Here is a 26,215-nt window from a genome sequence, read left to right on the forward strand (position 1 = left end):
AAATATAGCTTATAAAGCGAAAGCTAATACATATACCAGCTGGAGATTTTTGCCGTAAGAAATCTGTAGTCATTACCACAATTTCTCAAGAGCATGTTCAAGTAAAAAAAGTATTGGTATGAACATCTGGACGTATCTATATAGAAAAATTATTGTTCAATTACTTTCTTATTTTTCTGAGAATGATTTCAGCATTCACTAAACTAGGTACATGTATTTGAAGGGTACTAAATTGGTAACTAGTGACAAAAGAGGTCAAACAAGTTGAAAACGCAATTACGTTTTAAATGTATGTTACTTCTGACCAGATTTATAGCCGCACCATCAGTTTATATGTCCGTCTCAAGCGTTCCACTTTCATTTCAAATAAATGGTGGTACATTTGTTACTATTACATTAGACATAGATGTCATTATAAATTGGTTTGTACAGGTGGTGTCATACCTCATATTATTCATTCAGCGCGATATTTGCCCTTTCCCATCATAAGAGGGAAAGAACGGAAACACAGAAACTGTCACTCTTCATAGCAAAGCGTAACGCATTCCTTTAGTGGAGAAATAAATAACCTATTCTATTTGCTTCTCGTTACCCACCTTTCCTTGAATAACAAAGTGTTACCTAACTTGTACAAAATTACAAATTCCTTCTTATCCAAGCAAGAGTTTTAATGTTAATTAAACATGTCGTGACCTGAGCACCGTTAAACAACGAGAAACTTAATATAAGATAAGTGTAAGATAAAAATTAATGAAACGGCATTCTCCATCGTTACTGTACACACACCCCTTTCAATACCCCCTTATTTCTTAATTTCCAATTAATGGAACTGCACGTTTCTCGGCTATCGCCTATAGGTACTAAACGCTGAATGTGTTAAATGCCGGTGAAAAGCAATTTCTAATTTAATTTAACGATATTTTAACAGGCTCTGCGTAATTAGGGTACACCAATTGTCTATTCACGTTTTGCAAATACATTTCCAGCAGCCGCCTGTTTTAACTACGTCGCTTCGGCGGAAAATTGAACAAAAAATTGAATGTATAAAATAATCACATCAACCAAATGGGGGATTATTGATTAAACTGGTGCTTATTTTAGGTATTTGTTAAATATTAATTCTAGTTTGTAGGCATGTTGCTAAATTGCAATACAGCATCGCTGATAGATATTCCGAAGCAATCCATATAAGCCAATGCACGTTTTTCCACCGAAATTGATTTCGACATTTTTTATTGTTCCCCTAGTTCATGATCAAACTAAAATTTTTTTTCGCTCAGGTGCCAGGTCATTAAGTTTACAATGGCGATGCAATAAACACTTTTAACGCATTATCCACCAACATGTGATGCGATACTGTAACCAGTTCTTCTGTCCGTTGAAAACTACTTCTACAGGCAACAATACCTTGCTTCGTTTACAGTTTGGTACCCAAGCCAAGAAAATTTCAAGTAATCGTGCCTTTAGGAGTCCTTAGGAGGTCTTAACAGCATTTAACAGACGATATGAAAGTTTAAAAACAAAGAATATTTAAGGGTGTCTAAGAGATCCTTTCAGAGATTCTAAACTCTTTAACAGCGCGTGAGAACTTTCAAGAGTCTTCAAGACGTTCTATCAAGGCCCTTCTAGAGCTTTCTGGCGTGTTCTACAGTCCTCCAGAGTCTGAAATAGCCTTTGAAAATGAAGTTAGCCTTCCAGAAGCGCCGTGTCTCTAACTGGGGCATCCTAAAAGGTCTATAAATATAAACATTTTAATCTTAAAAAACCTGTAAGAGGCTTTAAGAGGAGGGTTTTCGGGGAGCCTTCAAAGGTCTTTTAGATGCATTCAAACTTTTAATTAACTTTTACAGACTTTTTTGGTGCCCATTTTCCAACTAAGTTGGGTGCGCTATCGCAGCCACTGTCTGTCCGTCCGTCCGAGCCCTTAACTACTACAGTTTTAAATATATTTATCTCGTTCTTTTTGAATTCGGTAGCTTATAGAAGAAAGAAAAGAAAAACCTTGACCATTAATGTGCGCATGCGCAGGCTGCGCAATATCAACTTTCTTATTTATTAATTCATTTTGTGGAAATTTTAACCACAGATACTTCTAGTAAAGGCAAACTTACCGCACATAGTAAAACTCAGATGTGTGCGCAATATCAACTGTATTCTTTATCAAGATATTAATTAATTTGTATGGTTGCCACGGCTAGATCAGCGATAAAAATGTTTTTATGCCCCTTTCGTTGCAGAAGCTTCCCAATTTACAAATAACCCAAATCCTTCGCTTGGAGCTAATCATTATCGATACATGAAATTCAAATCTGTTGATACAAATAGTTCTGAAAGGTCGATTTCTTCAGGAATATAAAAATTACTTTCATTAAAATCAAAATGAAATTCCTAAAAATAATCGACCTTTAATTTATACAATACATGAAATTCAAAACAACTTACAGTAACTGATGATGAGATTCCTTTCAGGTTTCAATTGCTCCTCTCTTTTCAATTCGAAAACATTCCCTAGTGTAAACTTTTCACTATTCGTAATGAAAATGCCTTGCAGCAAATTAGATAAACTTCCAAATTCAATGTAAAATCGTGCTTGTATGTAACTTGCACTTGTCACCAGTTTATTCAGGAAGACTTAACTTTCTTCGATGGAAATGTCCACTCAAAACAGGACACGTCTAAATTTCCCTATGCTTACCAAAATATAAATTCAAAACAAAATACAATTTCCAAAAAAACCGGCTAAAGCGACCACCCTTTACATCAAAGAGGTTAAGGTGCACTTGTACTGGTACTGCAGAAATGAGTATTCAAAGAGATGCTGAAGAAACTATGCAGCCCAAAACAATATATAAGAAACAGAAACATAAAATATGGTACAATGACCACAGTCTGCAATTCAATTATAAAATTGTGTGTGACATTTCATTGTTTGTTGTCACTTTAGGACCAAGAACTGCAGTTCAAAATCGTACATACACTTGTTTAAATGTAAGGGTGTGGAATTTAATTAATTTATAGTATTGTGATTACGTAATACACTTTGTGAAGTGATTTATAAATCAGTCCACTACTACTACTACACATTGGTTGTACTGTGTACCATAATAAATTTAGCTTAACCTTTTCATTGCCCATTCCTTCTGTAGGATTAATAATAATGGTGGATTTACAACTAGCGGCTAATACTTTATATCCATGCTAATTGCAATAATTTGAAGTAAGTCGAGTTTAATAGTTAGTTGGGAGAATATAAGCAGATTAGATCAATTATTAGTTGCAAAAGTACGAGAAATTGAAGGATGCGATAATAATTATTAAATCAATTCAACGTTTAACATCCAACGATTAATAGATTTCCGTCTAATTTGAGGGCGAAACTTTAATGGTTATAATTGATTTTGATGAATTAAAATCTGTGTCGGGGACGGGATTTATCCTAATTTCGGGTTGATACATTAAAAATTACCGCCTAAGGTCAAAATGTATGAATGTTTGAGATGCTTCCAACGGCGAACGTTCCAGGTACAGTTATAGAAGAAGGACGTTGAGGGATAAATAATTAATGACGCCCATCCTTTGATTACATACGCAAACATAATCAATCAAACATGCGATGGTTTGGACGAAATATTTTATGTAAACGAGGCTGAAAAATACATAGCCTCTGTTTTATTGTGTAATGTGCTATTTCGTATAGTCCCGGCGTTCAAGCGTTACCCAAAGTGTGCGGTGGTTCCGCCGGCATCCATAATAAAATAAATACATTAAATATATGAAATATATTAAAGTGCAACATAAGTATACAGTTGCCCAAGATAAAAATAAACAATTTCATGCCTCCCATTAAATGAACTTAGGTTTATCATTTGCTTACTAACTGATTACTTATACTCAACTCACTGTATCTACCTGTTTTTGTATGTTTATTTATTAATAAACAATATATATATATATATAGGGCTTAAGTTTCTTAAAAGGGTTCCGCCCCTAAAAAAGTTTAAGAACCGCTGGTCCGTTCTAAACGTCATAAACTCACTAAGTATAACAAGAAATCGTGTGGACCTGATGAAGTTCCCATCGCTATCATTAAGGACTGCCGGTCTACCTTCGCCCATTATCTTAGCATGTTAATCAACATATCAACTGAATGTGGAAAGTTTGTCCTATGTCCTATGTCCTATTAGATAGGTTTTCACACGCATTTGAATCTGTGCCGTGTCGTTTGTCATGGTTTTCACAAAGAAAATCGGACACATAACTTCTTGGAAATGAAATTTCTCATTAGGAGAGCCTATCCATTAAAATTCAAAACAGTGTTTTTATTTCTCTCGTGCAATGGCGATTTGTTGGTGGGTGAAAGTAAATTCTTTAAGGTTATGGAAAATGATATGCTTTCTCAAAATGATCTTTTCGCCGAAAACGTGCCAAATGAGTATTAAAGGTAAAAATGTAAATAATATTTTCAATGTACCAGTTTTTCCTAGATTTAAGGTAAACCTTGAAGACGCTTTTAGATATATTTAATGGGAAATTTGATGCTCCTGTTAACAATGACATTTAAGGCCGATTTTCATGTGCTGCATAAACTGATGTGTGAGATAACATTCTATGTGAATACGTACATGTACTTTCATGAAAACAAAGTGTCAGGTAGACATAAGGGTAACATGAATAACCGATGACAAACACTGCCTGCGAACAAAAATGTCCATTATTTATTTAATTATGAAATAAACTCCCATTATTTATTTATGTTATTTTATCCTTTGAATATAAAGTAAAAACGCAAATTTTTGGAACTATTGGTAGCGCAGTTGAAAAAAAACCCTTTGGTTTATTTGAGAATGATGTCTTCGTTACCTTTATTGTCATAGTTACAAGTTTACAACCTATAGGTATATAGTTTTATTGCCCGACTAGGATCAGAGCTTCACTGTCATCCACTGTTTGCGGTAGATCTATAATTCCGTGTGATTTTGTATAGTGAATTTGTTAAACAGTAAAGTAACTCGTTGCTATAATCGCGTAAACCAAACGTTAAAAGGGGTGCGAAGTAAAATTTTCTACGTGTGTATAAACAAATGCACCGGAGTTCAAGAATTCTTATCTCCAAGTAGTTAATTGCTTTATCAACAACGACGCACCTTGAGTTAAGAAAAGCGCACATCTTAATTGCTTTTGATAAATTAGATGCCGCTATAAAAATAGCAAAGTCGAGTTATTTAAAGTTATTGCCTATAATTGGGCTAAGTGAATGCGTGTCTAGCTTCAGATCCGTAAGGGTAGAATATTTAATTTTTATTCGAATATTGTGGGAACGTTAATTGTGTATCAATAAACATTACGAACTGTGTCTGAATCATAACGATATGATCATAACAATATTAGTTCGATTTGGACATAAAGAATTTTCCGCTTCAACTACAAGTAAATTATGAGTTGTTAGTTACAAGCATTTCTAACGTTCGTTTCCAATCTTTAAGACAGAACTAATGTGAAATGCGTAAAAATAACCACGGAAAGTTTGGGGACAGACTTGGAGATCTAAACGACTATATTTTCTCTTTATAGGACTTTTTTTACCTTTGAGCAAAAGTAAGGTTTTATTATGCTAACTGTGTAGGTCATCCCAATCCGGATTGACTTTCACCGTTGAGTGAAAAATTACTTCGTTATTCATTCAATGCTTGCACCAGTGAATGAGATTTTAGGACGTGGACTATGATCTTTCGTTTTCACTCACATAAACCAACGACGGAGAACATTAACTTGAATTTGAGAAGGTGTAAAAGAGAGGCACGTGCGTAAAGGACCTGGTTACCACAATCGTTAATTATATTTTTTAGGGACGAAGCTCATGTGCTGTAGTTTTTCCTAAAGCTCTTAATTAGATCGTAACTGTAATGTTTAGCTAGTTATTCTGAAGTTATGAAGAGGCGTTAAATAAAATAAACATCAATTTGATAGGTACTAAAACACGACTGGCTTTATTAGTAGGCCGACTCAATGGTAACTAATATGCAAATCAAGTAATACATAAAACACGTCCTACCTTTAACAAAATTAAAAATAACTAAACAAATTTTCCACATACTAATATATACACACTTTTCTTAAGTCTTAGTCGCAAAGATTTAATATGTTCCTATTGGACATTCATAAATACGGAGCTGAATCCTCTTTTTCTCCATTTCCTTTTAATTGGATTTTACCAATTGCGAAGAGAATCTGAGATATTCTTAGAAAAGACGGAAGAGTGTATAGGTATTCAAAAACGCAATCATTAAAATTCAACGCCAGCTTCATATGTTAAATTTACATATCTCATTATAACTTCAAATTCAATATAACTTCTAGATTAAAAATTGTCTATTTTGTAAGCCAACCGATTTCAGAGTTGCGTTATTGTAATATTGGTCGAACCAACCTTTATTAAAAATTAATGATTAACTTACATAAATTATACACAATGCCCCCATTTCAATTCACGCCGAGATCTCGCCCAGGTATTAATTTCCAAGTTCGTTAGTGGTAATACATAATTTACCGAAGAATAATGGTGTACCTATATATAATTTAACTTTACTTGAACAGCATACGTTTACTTTTCACAAAACTTTGTAGCACTTTGAAACTCTGCGACAATCACGTGTAGACGGAATTAATAGCGCGTAAAACAATTAACATGACATTGTTTGGGTCTTTCAAATAGCTGGTTAAATATTAAGTGCGACTGGTGAAAGCCACCCCTTCAATTGTTTCGCAAGGGATTATATGCCTGTTCTGACTTACACGCAATAGCGGTATAAGAGATATTAGGGGGTAAGGATTGTTACAGTTAAATTACTAGGTTATCTACAAGTTGGAAGCGTTGACAACCATTTCAAGTTTAAGTAATATTGATTACTTATATTTAGAAAATAGACCGTATGTATTTTTTATTTAATCATTGCATTTATTATCTTTCACTCGGAGAGATCGTAAATCCTACAACTCATACTATATACTCGTATTTGCACTGGAAAGGTTTTATATAAATTTTTTGGATAGAGAAGTTTCGTAGCAGCCCCTTAGCATTCCCTAGAAAGTGAGATATCGAAACGTTTTTCTAGTTGCGATACGCCATTTAATTCAAAACTATTTCACAATTCTTTCTATAATTTTTTTGTTAAACATCCCTTAAATTTTAGACCCAATTTTTTAAATAAAAATATTTTGTAGAAATTCATCTTTACAAGGGAGGATGCCTGACTGACATCGGTTTCAATCCTTAAGGGTCTCATATGTGTAATATCGACTGTAAGTTGTCTAGTAGGACACGTTGCTGGTGACAGGTGGTAAGCCATTTAAACTTTTTGGTCCTTCTACGTAGTCTATAGCAGTAGTTAAAAAAATTCATTTACGACATTTCCTAAGGAATGCATTGCCGTGTGCAATGGTATGCGGTCAACTACACCACCCACAAATCATCTGTCCAACTAACTTAAACAAATCCTTGTAAACTTCCGGCATCTGCTCCATAGAAAAATCCCAATATTGACTTTAAATTAATAATTTGGGACTCAGTCGCCTCGATCAACTTCTGGAAATTCCAAATTTTCATGAGCACCTGATAGAAATCTTGGACAGGAGAAGAAAAATCTGTCATGAAAACTCTATCCGGGTCGCACAATGGGTTCGAATAAACACACATTGATTGACATTGATAAAATTAGTCTGGTCGTGAGTGCAAAATGACACATGACTGGCGAGGAAGTATTGAAGTACGAGATCCGTTTGGAGCTGAGTACTCTTAATTTCCGACGGCTCGCCAGTGAACTTCTCCTATCGCCAGTAAAAACTCACTTACCTGGCTAATATTGTAATAGTATTTTACATTATTAGCCAGGTAAGTGAGTTTTTACTGGCGATAGGAGAAGTTGACTGGCGAGCCGTTAGGCGAGCCTGTCATCTCCTAGAGCCAGTAAAAACTATTACCTGGCGTATAATGTACAATATTTTATTACTCACTTGTAAACGTAAATAATTAGTTCTTAAATTGATCTTGAAGAAATGTCTAAAATATCATGTTATCCATGTAACAGAGACTTCGCATTAATTCTGGCCAATTAAATTACTAGATTACTAACTTGTAAAATTTTTACAGGTCAGCTGTCAGTTTTACAAGTCAGTAGCGTTTAAACATGACGTTTACCCGTTTGCGTTTTGTCTCGTTAATCAACGTTTACAACTGAGTAACAAATAAAATATATATTATTATTTGTTACTCAATAGTAAACGTTGATTAACAAAACAAACGCAAACGAGTAAATGTCAAGTTTAAACGCAACTGATTGGTAAAACTGACAGCTAACCTGTCAAAATTTTTCAAATTTGTAATATATGACAATTTCATTAGGAGACTTTGTTACATGGATAACACGATATTTTAGAGGTTTCTTCAAGATCAATTTCATAACTTATTATTTATGTTTAGTATGGTTTATGAATGAGCAACACAACAAATACAGTATTGTACATTATTCGCTAGGTTTTTACTGGCTCTATCGCCAAGAAACACTCACTTACTTGACTAATAATGCAAAATACTATAGTACTGTGCGCTCTTTTCACCGTCACGAACTACAGCAGCCCCTTTTTACTTTGTCTCACGTAGTTAAAGGAACACCACTTCCATTATAGGAAAAAATCTCCTTCTTCGTGTATTTACCAAAAATGCGCCAATGACAATTAGATTAAATAACACCGGCTGCGAAGGAGCGCGTCCCCACTTGCGCTGCAAATAATGCGCACATAGGTAACCACCTGCATCTCTTTTATCGGCACCAGAACAGGACCCTGTATTAAATTGCACCCGATAACACAATCTCTTACTGCAATCGATCAGATGTTTTTTTTTACTTAATGCGTCATATCTAATTCGAACAATAAATGATACAATTTAAACAAAAATATTTAATGCTACAAAAATAAAAATTCAAATGAAATAAACCAACATATGCGTATTCGTAAATACCCTTACTCTATACCGATTTATTTAGCAAAATGGAAATATTTCTTAAATACAGGGTGTCTCGTCATGATTTTTGGTCAAGATCAAGATAAGTATAGCTCAGGAAATTGGTAAATCACTCTCAGAGAAAAAATGTGCACTTACCAAAAATGTCTGAAGGAACCTTAAAAATCACCAGAAGAGTGTTATCAGAAGGAAATTAGCTTATCAAGAAAAGAATACAAGAAAGAAAGTTCAAAACGGAAAAACACTAACAGAAAATTAGGAAGCAACCCACAACACACAGAAGTTAAGGTGTATAGTATTACCAAGAGTAACTAATTATATAATAAAAGCGTATTAAATTAGATATAGGAAAATGTACCGTTACAACTCCCCCCTTCCAAGAGGAAAACGAAGCGTACAAAAAGAGAGAAGAAAAGATAGAGATAAATAAGAGATAGAGAAGAAAACATGAATCGCGTACAAATTGAAATCCAACACCCACCCCAATATTGCTTAGTAAGCTAAACAACCCACCCCACACAAGTTAAAAACCCAAGAAAATCCCCAAGAAAAGAAAAACCCCACCCTCAAGTACCTAGTGTATTTTAGGTCTACTCAAGATTTTCCACATTTAATCTCTTACTCCAACCAACTAAAATTTTTAAATAGTGTGCACGGCATTAAAATATCAAGTTTACAAATCGGACGCGAAGTAACCTGTGCTGCCTTTATGTTCAAGAATCACAAAAACAATAAGCGCCTACGTCTCAACGTCCACCAAACCAAAAAAAAGCAAGGAGTAACGTGCACCACCAAAAAACTCACGATTTAAATCTTTATCTCCTATTTAAAACATTCTTCTCTCTCTCAATTTCCGCCTCTCCTCTACTTGAATTTGCGTTTTCGAAGTTAAACACCTGTGTTTTCTTATCGGCGAAACCTGCTCATCTTGAAACTAACAATAATTTAAACAACAAAATAAACAAATTAAAAGACGATTACTAAAGGAAATTACACAGCATTAAATAAATAACCCTAAAACAAAATCACATTGACTTCAAATTCAAATACCATAACCGAAATTATGTTCAGTCTCAAAAGTCGTCCAACATGGACACGATACTATCCCGGAAGTTGCTCGCATCTTAAGAAAAGATAGATTGTAGACCGGGATCGAGTGTTCTGTGACCGGCAAACTTTCCTGACGAGAGGTTTATTTAAAATAATAGAGCTGCTGATAATGCTAATGATTTGTACGTAGCAATGGTGCCTTCGACATTTCGATTTGTTGCTTTAGAAAAGCGAGAACAGAATGCACGAAATTTCCTTTCCAAAAGTAGAACAGTCGTCGTCATCCTTTTCATAAGCTATTTATCGCATTTCATCTTAAAAATAGAAGCTTTCAGGTGACGTTTTTACCTTAATCATATCCATTCACTAAACTGACAATGTGACAAAGAAATACTCAATCGATTTTGTGAGAAAAAATAAACTACCTATTGAGGAATAGACATTGTAATGGATGGGTAAGAATGAAATTTTCTTTGTAAGAAATACTCTTTTATAATCTTTTTACTTTAAAAGACGTCAAACTCCTTTAGCTTTCCATGATGGATAAGAAAAAAAACGGTGGTAATTATGAGAATAAATTAGGTTACTATGATAACTTCCAATATGTAGTGCACGATGCTACCTTTTTAAAATATGCGTCAATGGAACACCCGTTCATCTAGCTAGAGGAAACCAAATGTTCAGAATGTGGAACGATAACGAATGTCATGTGTAAAAGCTTCATAAAATCAACACAATTTTCTGTTACTATGGCCATTCTTACCAACTTAATGATCAAGTAATAGAAAACTACACTATAGAGCTTTGTGTCAACATTTCAGAATTTTTTCTGCAAGGATGTAAATGACAGGTGTTTGGACAGCCATTCTCTGAAACCCTTTATAAAAATAGAATCTGATTAATAATCGATACAACTCAAAGAAGAGATTTTATGTATTTCAATAACCGCACAAATAAAGTAGGATGTACTTATTTTGAAACCAATGTAGGTAAAACAAAGAGCATACGTTTCAACGTCCACCAAACCAAAAAAAAGCAATGATTAACGTGCACCACCAAAAAACTCACGATTTAAGTCCTTTCTCTCCTATTTAAAATATGTATGTTTTTTACTGTTACTATTCTCAAATACCTTTGCTAAATGTGGAAATATAATTAAATATACTAAATTTAGTCGTACAATCTTTATAATCCGCACCAAAAGCTTGCAATAAAGTAGATGCAGGGACTACCGGAAACGTAAAAGTTGAACGCTCCCTTTAAAAAATGAATGTAAAACGGAAAAACCAACGAAAGTCATTGTACAGTGCAAGAAATGAATAAAAAATTAATTAAAGAATCGCTTGTGAAGTAATTAAACGTGAAAAACCGTTTAATTAAAATACTTGTTAACAATTCCAGTAATTATTTTCTAATTTTAGATTAAACTTTTCGTTTGAAGCCTCGCTCGCAGCATTTTTTAACTCATTATTATGCTTAAGCAAGCCTTAGCTTAGCCTTTTATCGTTGCGATTTTTTCACTTCGACAAAATCAAAATGGAATTTCCCTTTACTCCGGAAATTAGGAAGACGTTAACTGTTAACCTACCTTTTGCAACTATTGGAAAGCTGACATGTTCGGAAACAGTTAAATTTAATTAAGCTTTAGATTCGCTTTCTGTATTGTAGTTGCAAAATTCATCAAACTTTAGTTCGTGTGTGTGACAGACTCAAACTATACATGTATACGTCGGAGATAAGTATCGTACAGATTGTGTAATAAAGTTTGCAGATACAACACCATATTACCACAGATTTAAATCTGTGATATTACGTTTAATGCGTTTAACACCTTATACTCTTTATAGACTTATGGTGGGTTTCACAATCATTACCATTAGTTCACTAAACCCAACATGTCCGCTGGTTTGTCATTCACAAAAATTGTTATGATTTTCATTTTGTGGCATCTGATCTCTTTCACTATTATACATTTTAGGGTTGTGTAAAGTACATCATGAGGACGTTTTCTTTGGCTTCGGCAACTGCAATAACGATATGACACAATTTTATTACGCGTTAAAAGATAAGAAACATCTGGAGGTATTTGCGCAGTATTTGTAAAAGTGTGATCTCCGGTCGTCGTGATAAAGAGTTGTTTTTCGCTACTTAAAAGTTAATTAGTTTCAAGATCAGGACGAGTTTTAACACGTGTGTTTAAGTTACTCGAATACGCGCAGAGATTAAAGAGGAAGAAGGAAAGGTTACGGAAGAATGTTTTAAATAGAAGAGACGGGTGTTAATCGTGAATTTTTTGGTGGTGGGCATCCATTGTTGCTTGTTTGTTTTGGTGGACGATGAAACAAAGCCGTTTATCGTTTTGGTGATTTCCAGTTAATTAAGCGTGTTATTGCTAGATAGTTGGTTTTGCCAGTTGGAAAGTCCTTATAACCATAAGTTATTGATATAGAAGTAAGTTAATACTTAATACCACGAGTACCAGTAAAGATGGAATTTCCAGATATTATCCTGAACCCATTGATTGGGAAGCCTTAGCATCCCCAACCTCCGACCGAAATATGTATTTAAAAGTAGTTATTGAAGTCGTTAACCGAGAGTTAACTGTATAAAAACCAAACCATCGAAATGGACTTTTTGAGTGCTGAACGTAAATATCCGCTGACTTTGTTCTCCATCTAGATGGATATCACGCAGTCAAGTTCTAGCGTGTTTACAAATACAATATAAAATGTGGAATAGAGACACTTTTGAAGCACGACCGTACGCGTTCAAAAGAATTTTGCGATAAGAACTTAAATCTTAAACTCCAAGCAATAACGCAAATGTATTTGGTTTCTGGAGTTGCCAAAAAAGTACGTACCTATATGTATGGAAATATCCAGGATTCTCCTTTAGAGAAAAATAGAAGTAGTAATGTTAAAAGCATACTTCGGTATGCATTTCCGGTTATATTTTTCTACAGAAGAAGATATTAATTTGTCCGCTTGAAGTTGCGTTCGTAATTAAACCTAAAGACTTGTCACCTCGCTAAAACTGAATTTCAATACCCAAATTTTTGGACAGATATTTCAAAGGAAACGCGCTCTTCACAGTAGAACATCACTAATACTATTAGTAAAAATGTAGGTTGACACTTTACAATCCAGAAAGAGGGCTTCCCATTGTGTAGAGCGAGTAGTATAATAATTCACCTACATAGCTTGTTCGTCGATGCCCTTAACTCAGTTTACGCGGTAACACTCTGACAGGCGAATTACAGGTAAAAGCTCGTCACTATGAATTACGCACATGACCGAATATAATGTTATAAATGTGTTAATTAAGTATTTCCATTTGCTGATGAAAAGTGGAAAACTTTAAATTAGAGAATGGAAGAGGATCTAAACTCAAAAGTTTGTCTTATTCTAACTATCAAGGGAAGGTTGTTGTAATTCCTCAGGAAAATGAACAGTAAACTTTACAAGTAGTAGATACCAGACGCTCTCAACGCGTAATCCTAAATCTATACACTATTAATCACCTACAAATTCTACAACACACACTCGAAAATTGGAGGGTGTTCGGGAATGTTATAATGAACCGAATCGATTGGATAGTCGACAAGAGATACTTTGGTGATGAATTATATAAAACTAAAATAATTATTGACGATTTACAAAAATTAAGATTTGTGCTAATATCTTGAGTAACTAACTAAGTGGCTAATTCCCTCTTCAAAAACTATGTTCTCGTGATCCGTGAGAAATAATTGCAAGGTTTCGTACTAATCAAACTGTATACACGTTTTGTTATGGTCAGGATCCAAAATTCAACTTGATTTCTTCGATTTTGGGCCGAATTTTCTGGAATTTTTTTGTACGTGAAATATATTGCACCTACTGACATTGCCAAATATATGAGGAAGGTCCAAATGCTGAGTGTGTGCGAAATATAGACCGACTTTGTGGTTTAATGGTAGAGAGTTGGGCTATAAATCCGGAGGTGGGTTGAGGTCACATTTTCATCTGTAGCAGAGATGGGAATTACCTTAGACCAGTTTGTAGCATTCTGCCGGCTACTTCGAATTAGGTTTTCCTACGGTTTTCCTAATTCGTAAGGTAAATACCGAAGTAGTATAGAACAACGTAAGACCTTCTGCAGAGGCACTTCTAAAAAGCATTATTTCGGGTCACCCTCTAATTGGGCGCAACCTGTTGAGGGCCCAGAACAGGAGAGGGATACATAAATAAATAAATAATGGTTATTTATTATACAAGACGATAAAGGGATATTTTAACCATTGAGTGAAAGATTTTCACGAGATGGTTGTTTCCCTTTATCGTCGTGTATGATACAAAACTTATAGCAGAAGCCATATAAATCATTGTAAAGCTTCTGACAATTTTGAATTTACTTTAGATATCAAAAATAAAAATAGCAAGCTTAGATTCTGCCATCGATCGCGGTGGTTTCCACAGAAACAGCATTGTCATACGTTCTGAACGTCATTTTATAACATGCATTATTTTGAAATAAGAATGGCGGATGTCATTAGAATGCACAATCATTTGTTTCACTTTATCTACCATGGTCGTTAAGGTGCTCACTTTATCTAGGCTTTCCGTTAAAAAGACTGTTAAGGCAGCATCCATCCAACTAACAAATGTTGTACTTCTTATAGTCATTTTCCAATTTCACTATCTTTCTCAAAAATAAATGCGATGCATCCAAGTAGAAGTAAAACAGATTTTTTTTTAATCCTTATCATCGCAAACACAAAACTAAATGAACGATTACCAAAAGCGATAAAATTTAAACAAGAATTGCGCAATTACAAACAATTCTAAAAGGAAAAACAACACTGAAACATAAATTCAAATACAATAAACCAACTCATTAATTATTCCTTTCAAGTTTCCCGGGCCATCTTCATGTTTCCTCTTTCTTTAATCCTTTTTACGTTCTTCGATTCAAGATATTCTTCAGTTTCCCCAAAAATTCCGATCTATAATTTATTTTCGAGGTGCCTTCAAGTCCCTTAAAATAAATTGTTGCTATGAAGTTTCCCTTTGTAAAGTTCTCCTCATGTTTCTATAGATTTCCCATTAAGTTTCCCTAAAATTCGTATAACGTATTGACATCTTAACTTTGCTACCCTTGATGCAAATGATTCTGACTGAATGACTTATAAGTGCAATTAAATGCATTTACTCTGCGTGATGAATCCATGTCAATCTGTTGTTTTAATCCGACGAGTTTCCATACATAATTCGTCACCTGCAAGTACAGAATTACAAGTTCATTACTCAAAATCTCATTAATAACTCAAAACGATTAAATTCCACTTACTTATTGACATGTGCTTTCCCGGTTTGTTGTCTCATAGAACAACTAAATGTTCATTGGCTGTGAAATTACCTTTTCGAGATATTATGAAAGTAAATAAAGGATTTCCTTTGATTTTCTTTTGTTCTATATTTAGCGTCCCTGGATGGATTACAGCTTGCGCTGTTTAAATATTAATTTTCCTGCCCCGAAAATTCAATAACAGTCCTCTTGATTTGCTGTATTCGAAAAGGGAATGTATTTTGATTTTATCTGCCAAATGAGCCATGAAGCAGAGACTTCTTAATATCGACTTATAGAGATGAAGGCACGTTATGAATGAGATACGCGTCAGTTTATACTGATATTTATTTTATCGGCCAAAGTAAATTATGGAACTAATAGTGATTTATTATACAAGACGATAAATGAATGTTTTAATCATCGAGTGAATCAACTTTCACCAGATAGTTAGTTTCCTTTTATGGTCTTGTATAATACCAGACCTTATTTTATAGCAGACGCCATATAAATCATTATACAACTTCTATAAATACTGAATTTAATTTCGACATGAAACATAGCAAGTTCTCTCGTCGTTTCCATGGTATTTTTTTCAGTTTTGAACTTCATTCTATTTATTTTATTTCGTGCTCTGCGTCCTATATTTAATAAGAATGACGGATGTCATTAGAATGCAAAATCATTTGATTCACTTTATCTACCCTTGCCATTAAACGCGTTATCTACTCTTACAGTTAAAGAGAGGATTGGATTAATAAATATTCGCTATGATTAAAAGATTAACCCGGAGGACGCAACAAGGGCGGTTTGTGAGGTTTCATTAATTTCTCGACCAACTTGGCATAAATTAGAGAATATAACGTATCAAGTGTAAAATTATCTGTAGAATCCAAAAATGTACCAGGGTTAAACCATTTAAATTTTGAAGTTTAGCGACCGCTAATTATGCCGTAGTTACATGGCTGGCTTTCCTTTGGTTTACACACGGTATAACAGATGTGCATACAGGGTGCTGAGAAAATCGTGCCAAGGTTCCTGATTTTTTAAATGCAAACGCCAATTTTTTTAAATGAACTTCCTTTTTCTCAATTCAAGAAAAAAATGTAAATAAGGGCGTTTTGTTAAAATACATCTAAAGTGAACGGTGTGACGTGAGTTAAAATGGCACTGTTTTTTCTCAAAACCCGCCGCAAAAACGGCCAGCCAGCTCAGGGATGTGAAAGTAAAAAAGAATGAGGTACCTAACAGTGGTTATATTTCGTTGGGCATACAAATCTTCGTACCTTCCTCGTAAGGTTCAGAACCACACAGTTTCTTTAAATGCTTAGCTTTCTATAACACTAGGAAGGTATCCAGGAAGTAACAAGTAAAACTGATGTAAACGTTGACGTGGGAATAGAACTCTATTCCAAATGCTTCTTCGCTAGACCCTAGTTCTCTTCACAAGAAAAAGAAAGGGAGAGGGTCTTTGAACTCCCCTGCTATTCCAAGAACACCTCCAATTTTCAGAGTCAGTGAAATATCTAGTAGCCACACTCGACAAAAAACTGAACTGGAGCAAACATATGCAGCTCAATGCTAAAAAATCAAATAGGGTTTTCTGGAAAAGTCGCCTTGCAATTAGGAGACTTTGGGGACCATCCCCGAAGGCTGCTTTGTGGCTGTACACTGCCATGATAGGATCTACGCTCTGGTATGGAGTAATTATCTGGTGGTCTACCAGACTAGATCTCCACGTGAGAGATCAGACCACTCTGGCATCCTTGCGTCAGAAAAATAAGGGGTTGTTGCATACCAGAGGTACTTAGGTGGGACATTCTCAATTCTCGAATTCTGAGCGAAGCGATTGCCCATATTTGAAGGGCGATCGGACTCACTTACTCCCCAATTCATATTAGGGAAGAATAATTACGAACATTTTCATCTTCACGAATAGTTCTGATGAAACAATAGAAGGAAAATGCACTGGTATTTACTCCAAAGTCGAACGACGCTATCAGTGAGGTAGTACAAATGGCCCCAATTTGAGGCCTAGATAGGCTGGACCCTGTCAACCCTCCTATCGTAATTCAGAATCCAGAATGCACTTAATTATTCTTAGACTCTGTATAAATAGAACATAGAGCTTCAAGTTAAGCTCTGATGTAGAAGAAATGTCTAGGTCAATGGAGCTTGTGTAAGTAGTAAGACTCAAGAAGCTGCTCACTAAAAAATATGGTAATTGGTGTAATATATGAAATTTTTGTATAAAATTATACGCATAAAGGTGATGGCAAGTCAAGTACTAAAGACGCATTCGCACGGATTTGAATGTAATTAACTGAGGATTGTGACGATAAGTACGGGTATAGAAACTATGCGAGGTGGGTTAGGAAAACTTTTGCGTGAAATTAAGTACGTCTATTGCTTTGAAACAGTTTTGAAAGCAAGTTTCTCATCTGCTCTTTAATTAGATTAATTGTGCGGTTTTAGTTTAAGTCTGCACATGATTGTAATTAATGTGAAAGAAAAAAAGTAAAATACCTATATAATCGATTTGATCAAATTATTTAAATAATAAAGCGTTAAATTTCATGATGATTTGTATAGCAATCTGAGGTTCAAAGGTTAAAATTTATACTTTAATCCAGGAAACCACTCTCCCCCTTCAAGACCACTTCTATCTAGTGCGCTGCTCCATCGGCCTGCATTCTCCGAAAGTGGGCTATGTTTCTACCCGGTTTCGTGATGTCTGGAAACATTTCCAGCCATATACCTAATAGTGTAATAATCAGCTAATCATAGATGCCATTTCCTGGGGGCGAACCGTAAAACATACCTTCATATAGGTTAATATATTTAAATTTTAAAAAAACTCAAGGAATTCAAATTTCAATATTGATATCTCCTATCCCCATCCCCATCGGGAGACTGTGACGACCACTTCTCTCTTGTGCACTTCTCTATCGGTTATCCTCCGGCAGCCAGTCCACCCCGATTTCACTACTCCTTCGTTCTGTCGTGGTATGGAAACTATTTCAATTCAAATTTGCTCAATTCGGTTTTCCAATCAATATACGTAGTATAGCAATCATAGATGAGATGAACCGACAACTTGTCTGACGCTTTCCTATACACCTTCAAAACTTTTGAGACTGTATCAAATTGGTTTTTTTTTTCTTCAAACGGCCTCAATTTCCGTTGGTGAATCCTGCGATTAACTTAATCCCAACTTCGGCACATATCTACGAAACTTATATTTGTCAGCCCGCAAGGAACTTTCGGCACTTAATTTTTTACGTCTGCATTAAATTTTCTGTTGACGCTGCATGTTGAGATAATTGCCACGGAATTCTTTTAATTTCCCCGCGGAGTAGCCGCCTCTGTATTATTTATGAACCCATGCTTTATCCAAATCGTCAAGCGAACCTAATTAAGACAGTAGGTACGCCTACGCGCGCCCTCCTTTTCAGTTTGACAAACTTTTTTTCCAATACATTTTTCTGCCAGCTGCGTATTGATTATCAATCTGAATTAGTGTACATTGAAATTTGATTAAATTACTGCAAGCACAAGGGGAGTTTCCCGTTTGAATGCAATTAAAACCTAATTATATATGTCTCGTTTTCCTGCCATTATTTCATATTTCAATACACGATTTTCCTTTTAGCTGGCCAATCTCGCGTTTTCAATTTAATTCCATATTGGAACCAATTACATTTACCAATTGACGTTATCAATTGTATGAGAAATTATAGTGATGTAAAAAGGGGGTCCCAGTGAAACAGACGTACGTGTCCGCAGCAGCAGCTACAACTTTGTTAATTTTATTTTGTCAAAACGTCATGTTCCAACAGCCAAATTGATATTTTCTTTTTCGTTTCAGATATTGTCGAATTATCAGACTCGATCAGTGATGAACAACGAGAATATGTCACTTAAGCGCCTGTTCCAATTACAGCAGAAGAAACTGATATACGATTTACTTAAATAAATCGACCTGATGTTAAAGTCGCTAAGTTCGGAATCCGATAAAAGAGAATGGAAGCGTCGCTTCAGTTTAAAGGAAGGTCGGAAGCGTGATACGGTAAGTCCCTTTTTTCCTTCCTCAAGATAAGGCGAACAAAGAAATCTGTTAATCGAAAATAGCAATTACGGCCACTGGCTATTTTTACCCACAGTAAAATTGAATCTGTTTTCACATACGATAGCATTTATGTCGTGTCATGCAATAAACAGTTACCTTCGTGGCTTTTGTTTGGGTCCGTTTTACTTCCGGAAGATAACATGTGCTAAACGTGTAAATTTAAGTGAGAAAATGGCACTTTTTTTAACGCGGGCAGTCGTTAGTGATTTTAACACATTTTGTTTACAATTTATCTTCGTTATTTACAAATTACTCGTTGAATGTTAGGGGCGTGTGTTGTGTATCGAATTAAACCTCAATTAAGTGAAGTGTTGTACGTGTAGCTCAAATTCAATTATCTCTGAAATATGCTTTGCAAAATTTCAATTATTGGCAAACTGCACGTGCCATTGCATTATCCTAAATTCCACCTTGTGTAACCACTTCCACGGAATTTACATTAATTTTGTAAAAACATAATATGTTGTTATAATCATGAGGAAGAAACTCTATAAAAATGGTAATTTGTACAACTATCTTTGAAAGTGGTACTTTTTTTCATGAATTTGCAGTTTGATTAAGGAGGGCGAGGGCCTATAAATAACTTATTTCAAATGGGACGCGGGTTACGATATAAAATGACGTTTAGAACATAATTATGATGATAATGCTGTTTCTATGGAAACTACGGCAACGGCAGAACGCTAAGCTTACTATTTTTGACGTCTAAAATCAATTCAAAATTGTCAAATGCTTTACAATGATTTATATGGCTTCTGCTATAAATTAACTTCACTTATTACTGGGACTAAAAAGTGGAACAGATTTGGAAGCATAGGTACCCTAAATTACGCGCGTTTGTAAAAGCTTCAACCAAAGGATAGGTACAAGCCAAAGAAATGTTCTGCATTTACAGAAAGCGACTTAGAAAGATTATTTATTTCACCCAGATGACAGTTTCAAAAGTCATACTTGAAGTATCGTTACTTAGCAACTTTAAAGCACGTGTGTTTTAAAGGCCTTTTTTCGCACGCATTTGAGTGTTTAAAACGGAGATTGTGATTCAGGTATAATAAAAAATAGTTATTTATATAACAAGATCGCGAAGTTCAATTACGCGCATTGAGACTGAAGGTCAAATGCGCGAAATAACTTCGCGCTAGCGTTATATACAATATTTTTTTACAACTGAACCGATTGTTAATTAAAATTGCTGTTTAAGTTCAACTTTGTCACGTGCGCGAAATACTTTTTTTCACTGTTTACGATTTCGCGCACGTTGTCAAGAGCAACCTTACTTATTAATTAACCGTTTAAAAATCTAGTACTTCGCGTTTCGAAATCCGTCAGAAAATGACAGGTTTTTTTAACAGTTGTAGAAAAAAGTTATTTTTTTACAATCTACAACTCTCCAATTGAACATTTTTTTATGAGGTTGTTACCGCTGATTTTTTCGCTGAAAAAATAGGGATCGACCATATTTTTATCGTAAGTCTCGCACCCTTTCACGCTTACACAACAACCACCCACGTAGCGGCCAACACGTGCAAACTAAGTGCCCGAAAACGATACTGACCTTCCATAACCAGCACAGGGCACTAGCGAAGACTCTCCATTCCATTGAAACCATTAGAACAAACTTAAGTAGGTAAGGAACTCGCTCGGGTCGGGTTCTGTCTCTAAGCTTCACCATCTCGTATGCGCGTATGTACGATGGTGCAAGTTAAGGAGATACTCCCAGGAGGAATTCCGAAGAGGAGAAACTGAAGCTTTAAGCGATTCTTCGGGTGCGGCAACCCTACCGTGATCGGGAGCCAGTGCTCCAATTGCCTACCTCGATACGGGAGCCCAAGGGGACGCACTATCCAAACAGAGTTTCTGATAATCCCCGGTGCCGAGAATGGTACTTTCCTTGGAGTAGATTTTATCGACAACGCGGAGATTAAAATAAATCTCGCTACCTTTAATACCTCACTCCCGTCTACCACACCCACAATCAAACCCAGTAGAGGGAAGGAACCGGGATCTAAGTGTTATCTTTGAAATGGAATAATGCGCAGAGAGTGAAGACAAAGATTTAATAATGAAAAACGAAAATTCATACATTACAAAACAAACGACATTTCTTATTATAGCGACTACATGCTTCATTCGTATATCTAACACTGTTGTCAAATATCCTAAGATCTAACTTGCAGGTTTGCCACATCATCATTATTTAACAGTTTAACACTAAGTACCACCCATTCTTTTCGCAATGAACATCACGCCTTGCCAGACCACGGACCCATAAGAAAACGAAGCCGCCCATGAACTATGAACCGGAACCGGAACGTTCTCTTGTCCAGTAGCGCATACCCTATTAAAAATATTGATATTTTATAGTAGTATAGTGATACTTTTGATTGCGAACTCGAAAAACATTAATTTTACCCAAAAACATACCTAGAACCTATAGTAGGGGAGCTAGCACGAAATCCACTGAACGAGAATGATCAAAATTTTAACCGATGGAGTTCCATTTTGCCCTATCAGAGTATGCTAAAATCGATCGTCTGCCGCCTGAGGTCATATGACTTAAGGCGCTGCGGGTACTTCTTGCGGTACCAATTCTGAAAGGTTGTTTTTCGAGAAAATAAGTTATACACCAAATGAAAACGTTGATAATAGCTCTTAAAAACATATTGAAAAAAATCGCGCGCATTTGATAACTCCGAAAAAAACAATTCTTAGTCGGTTTTTCACGAACTTTCTACAGATATAACTAGGTTACGGTTAGACGAATGAAGCTGATTTTTTCTACAGACTGATGATAGGTACTACTAATGACTTAACGGTGTTTCGTTTTTAAATTTTTTCTCTAATTATAAGATTATCTTATTAATAAGATATCTTATAATTAGAGAAAAAATTTAAAAAAGAAACACTGTCATAGTCATTGGCGGTGCCCATCATTAGTCTGTAAAAAAAATCAGCTTCATTCTTTCAACGGTAACCTAGTTATATTCGTAGAAAGTTCGTGAAAAACCGGCTAAGAATTGTTTTTTTACGGAGTTATCAAATGTGCGCGATTTTTTTCAATATTTTTTTAAGAGCTATTATCAACGTTTTCATTTGGTGTATAAGTTATTTTCTCGAAAAACAACCTTTCAGAATTGCTACCGCAAGAAGTACCTACCCGCAGCGCCTTAAGTCATATGACCTGAGGCGGCAAACGATCGATTTTAGCATACTCTGATAGGGCAAAATCGAACTCCATCGGTTAAAATTTTGATCATTCTCGTTCAGTGGATTTCGTGCTAGCTCCCCTACTACTACATCTACAGCAGTTTCTGTTTTAAATAACGCTACGTAAGATTTGCAGCGTTCATTTGGCAAATCAGTATTTGACATTTTGAATACGGCCAGCCTTTTTGGGTACGCAATAGTGTTCTGTTCCCAAGAGAAGCCCTTCTTTAACTTTCAACTTAATTTGTTTTATTAAAAAAATTTGCCAAATTTGCTTTTTACTTTATGACTGTTATTTCTTATAATAATATTCATGCGTAATTTATTCAACTTCACTTGTGGATTACTATAATAGGCATCAGCGGCAAGATCTCGGTTCTCTTGGGCATATTTCATTCATTCGTGAAAAAACAGGATAAACATGCACATTCGCCCTAACTTCTTCAAGAATCAATAATTCGAGATCCAAACTAAACAGCAACAACTTGTACAAGTGACTCCCAAGGAAGCGTAAACTGCCAATTCTTAAAACTTTCTCATTTTTATGCGGACTTCGTATAGACAAGTGTTTAAGAAATGCGTAAATTATGAAATATCGAAGTTGTCGTTCCAAACTTGTCTCAAAACTTTTATTTTACTTTAATCAGTTTGCGCAAAGTACACAATTTTTTAATACAAATATTGCAAAGCGAACTCTTGTTCCAAATAATTTCAAAAATACACACAAAATTATGGGCGTCTATAAACCCATTGGCGTACTTACTCATTCCCCCACGAGTTTGTTTTTTTCGTATTAAAGAAAACGCGAAATCAACAATGATGCGAAACTGATTATTTATTTCTTAATGAAAAGTACTTTTTTCTACAACTGTCAAAAAAACCTGTCATTTTCTGACGGATTTCGAAACGCGAAGTACTAGATTTTTAATCGGTTAATTAATAAGTAAGGTTGCTCTTGACAACGTGCGCGTAATCGTCAACAGTGAAAAAAAGTATTTCGCGCACGGGACAAAGTTGAACTTAAACAGCAATTTAATTAACAATCGGTTCAGTTGTAGAAAAAATATTGTATATAACGCTAGCGCGAAGTTATTTCGCGCATTTGACTGATATTTTAACTCGGTTTCGCCTCGTCAAAATACCTTCAGTCTCAATGCGCGAAATTGAACTTCGCGCTCTTGTTATATAAATAACTATTTTCTAAAACTGTCAAAAAAACCTGTCATTTTCTGACGGATTTCGAAACGCGAAGTACTAGATTTTTAAACGGTTAATTAATAAGTAAGGTTGCTATTGACAACGTGCGCGAAATCGTCAACAGTGAAAAAAAGTGTTTCGCGCACGTGACAAAGTTGAACTTAAACAGCAAATTTAATTAACAATCGGTTCAGTTGTAGAAAAAATATTGTATATAACGCTAGCGCGAAGTTATTTCGCGCATTTGACTGATATTTTAACTCGGCTTCGCCCCGTCAAAATACCTTCAGTCTCAATGCGCGAAATTGAACTTCGCGCTCTTGTTATACAGTGTGTAAAGCGATGGGGTATACAAGAGGGAATTATTGATTTATGAAAAAAATGTATACTTCATGATATTTTTTGCTTGATTTGAAAGTACCAATAACGTTTCGATTGTTTGCGGTTTGATAGCAATAAGCCGCGTACAGACCGGATTCCAACGCCAAGCCAACGAATCCAAGCACATGTGACGTTGGCGTTTGTCGTTGGAAACGATTGGAATGCCCTCATCCACACCAAAATTTAAGATTTGAGTTGGACTTGGTGGGACCGTGTTGGGTAAAGTTCGGTAACCGGTGCTGCTGGTCTGTTAAACAATGTCAAGCGACGAGGACGATTTACTGCTGGCGAGTGCGGGGTTTTTAATAATGAATTAGGAGTTTGTATAGTGGCAGTCACTTACTAGAGGAACTTCAAAATGAAGATGGTGGACATTTTAAAAAGGCAGACAAACGACTAAAAACTAAAATCGCGACAAATCCTGTCCAGACCACATCAAATTTCCCTTTGATGTATCGCTCACCGAGCGAACGCAATCGAACGCCAACAGCGTCGTTGGAAGCGGTTGGAAACCGTTGGCATGCGCGGTACACACCAATCCCAACACCTCCAAATCTGTAACCACAGGCTTGCGTTGGAAACTTGGTCTGTACGCGCCTATACGTTATTTTGATCATAATGTAGAATAACTTTCAATAAAAAAAATTTATTTTATTATTTTTCCAGATTTCTATAAATAAATTTTAGATTATCGAAACGTTATTGGTACTTTCAAAGCAAGCAAAAAATATCATGAAGAATAAATTTTTTTCATAAATCAATATTTAACAAAAAATTCCCTCTTGTATACCCCATCGCTTTACACAGTGTATAAATAACTATTTTATTATACCTGAATCACAATCTCCGTTTTAAACACTCAAATGCGTGCGAAAAAGGGCCTTTAAAACACACGTGCTTTAAAGTTGCTAAGTAACGATACTTCAAGTATGACTTGAAACTGTCATCTGAATGAAATAAAAAATCCTCTTAGGTCACTTTCTGTAAATGCAGAACATTTCTTTGGCTTTTGTACCTATCCTTTGGTTGAAGCTTTCACAAACGCGCGTAATTTAGGGTATGCTTCCAAATCTGTTCCACTTTTTAATCGCAGCATTGCTTTAAAGTTTTGAATGAATGCACCAAAATATAGAAGATTTAAATACCTTGGACATTTCCTTCATATATGCCAGCATTATGGATGCATTTAAGACTGTATTCGTAAGTAACTTCCTATTCATCCATGGAAACAACTTTTCATATTCTTTATAATAGGCTTTACTGGAGTTGGATTTTACACCTACCAACGTTTGTTTAGATTTTACAACAATCGATTTAATGGGCGGTGTATTATCTTTTTCAACGGAAATCGTTTAATTCACAAAGACGATGATTTTTATAAGCAAACGTCAAGTGACATTTCCATGGCAATCGTGAAATTACGAACACCCAGCCCACTTAATTAGACATGTATTCGAGTATAACGTCAATATGACTTCATTGTATTTCCTATTTTTAAATTATACTGCCGGTATAATAAAAAATACTATAAGATACACGTGTATAATTGGTCTTTAAAGCACTTGCAACGTTAAAGGCACTCCGCTTTGCGTCGTGCCCTTAAACTCGTTGGGCGTGCTTTAAAGACTTGATTATACACTGGTATCTTAATATACTATTTAAGGATGAAATTACTATTATTGTTTCAGTTTTACGTCCACTGTCTGCCGATTTGTTCCTCAGGACACTTTTGTTGTTTTCATTACCCACTTTTAGGGGAATTGCAAAATTTTGTCATCCTAAGTAAACTACCAGCCTCTAACACAGTTTCTTTCTCTTTCTTAGAAATTAACGACCGAATCTTTTTTTCTGATGATCAAAGAAATCAAGTCCCAATTCTCTCTTAAAGTCGATACTCGAACTCGATT

The 26,215-nt window shown here is 35.3% G+C and overlaps 1 protein-coding gene across 1 annotated transcript in view; it reads left to right on the forward strand.

Annotated features, from left to right (window-relative positions):
- LOC116171961 (adenylate cyclase type 5-like) overlaps positions 1-26,215 on the forward strand; it is a gene marked incomplete at its 3' end in the record, with an annotated part of 85,539 nt that overhangs the window by 31,665 nt on the left and 27,659 nt on the right. The window contains 1 exon segment of the mRNA XM_031489023.1: positions 19,263-19,463. Coding sequence (XP_031344883.1) covers positions 19,380-19,463 — 84 coding nt within the window.

The sequence above is a fragment of the Photinus pyralis genome, unplaced genomic scaffold, assembly GCF_008802855.1.
Source record: "Photinus pyralis isolate 1611_PpyrPB1 unplaced genomic scaffold, Ppyr1.3 Ppyr1.4_LG5, whole genome shotgun sequence".
NCBI lineage: Eukaryota > Metazoa > Arthropoda > Insecta > Coleoptera > Lampyridae > Photinus > Photinus pyralis.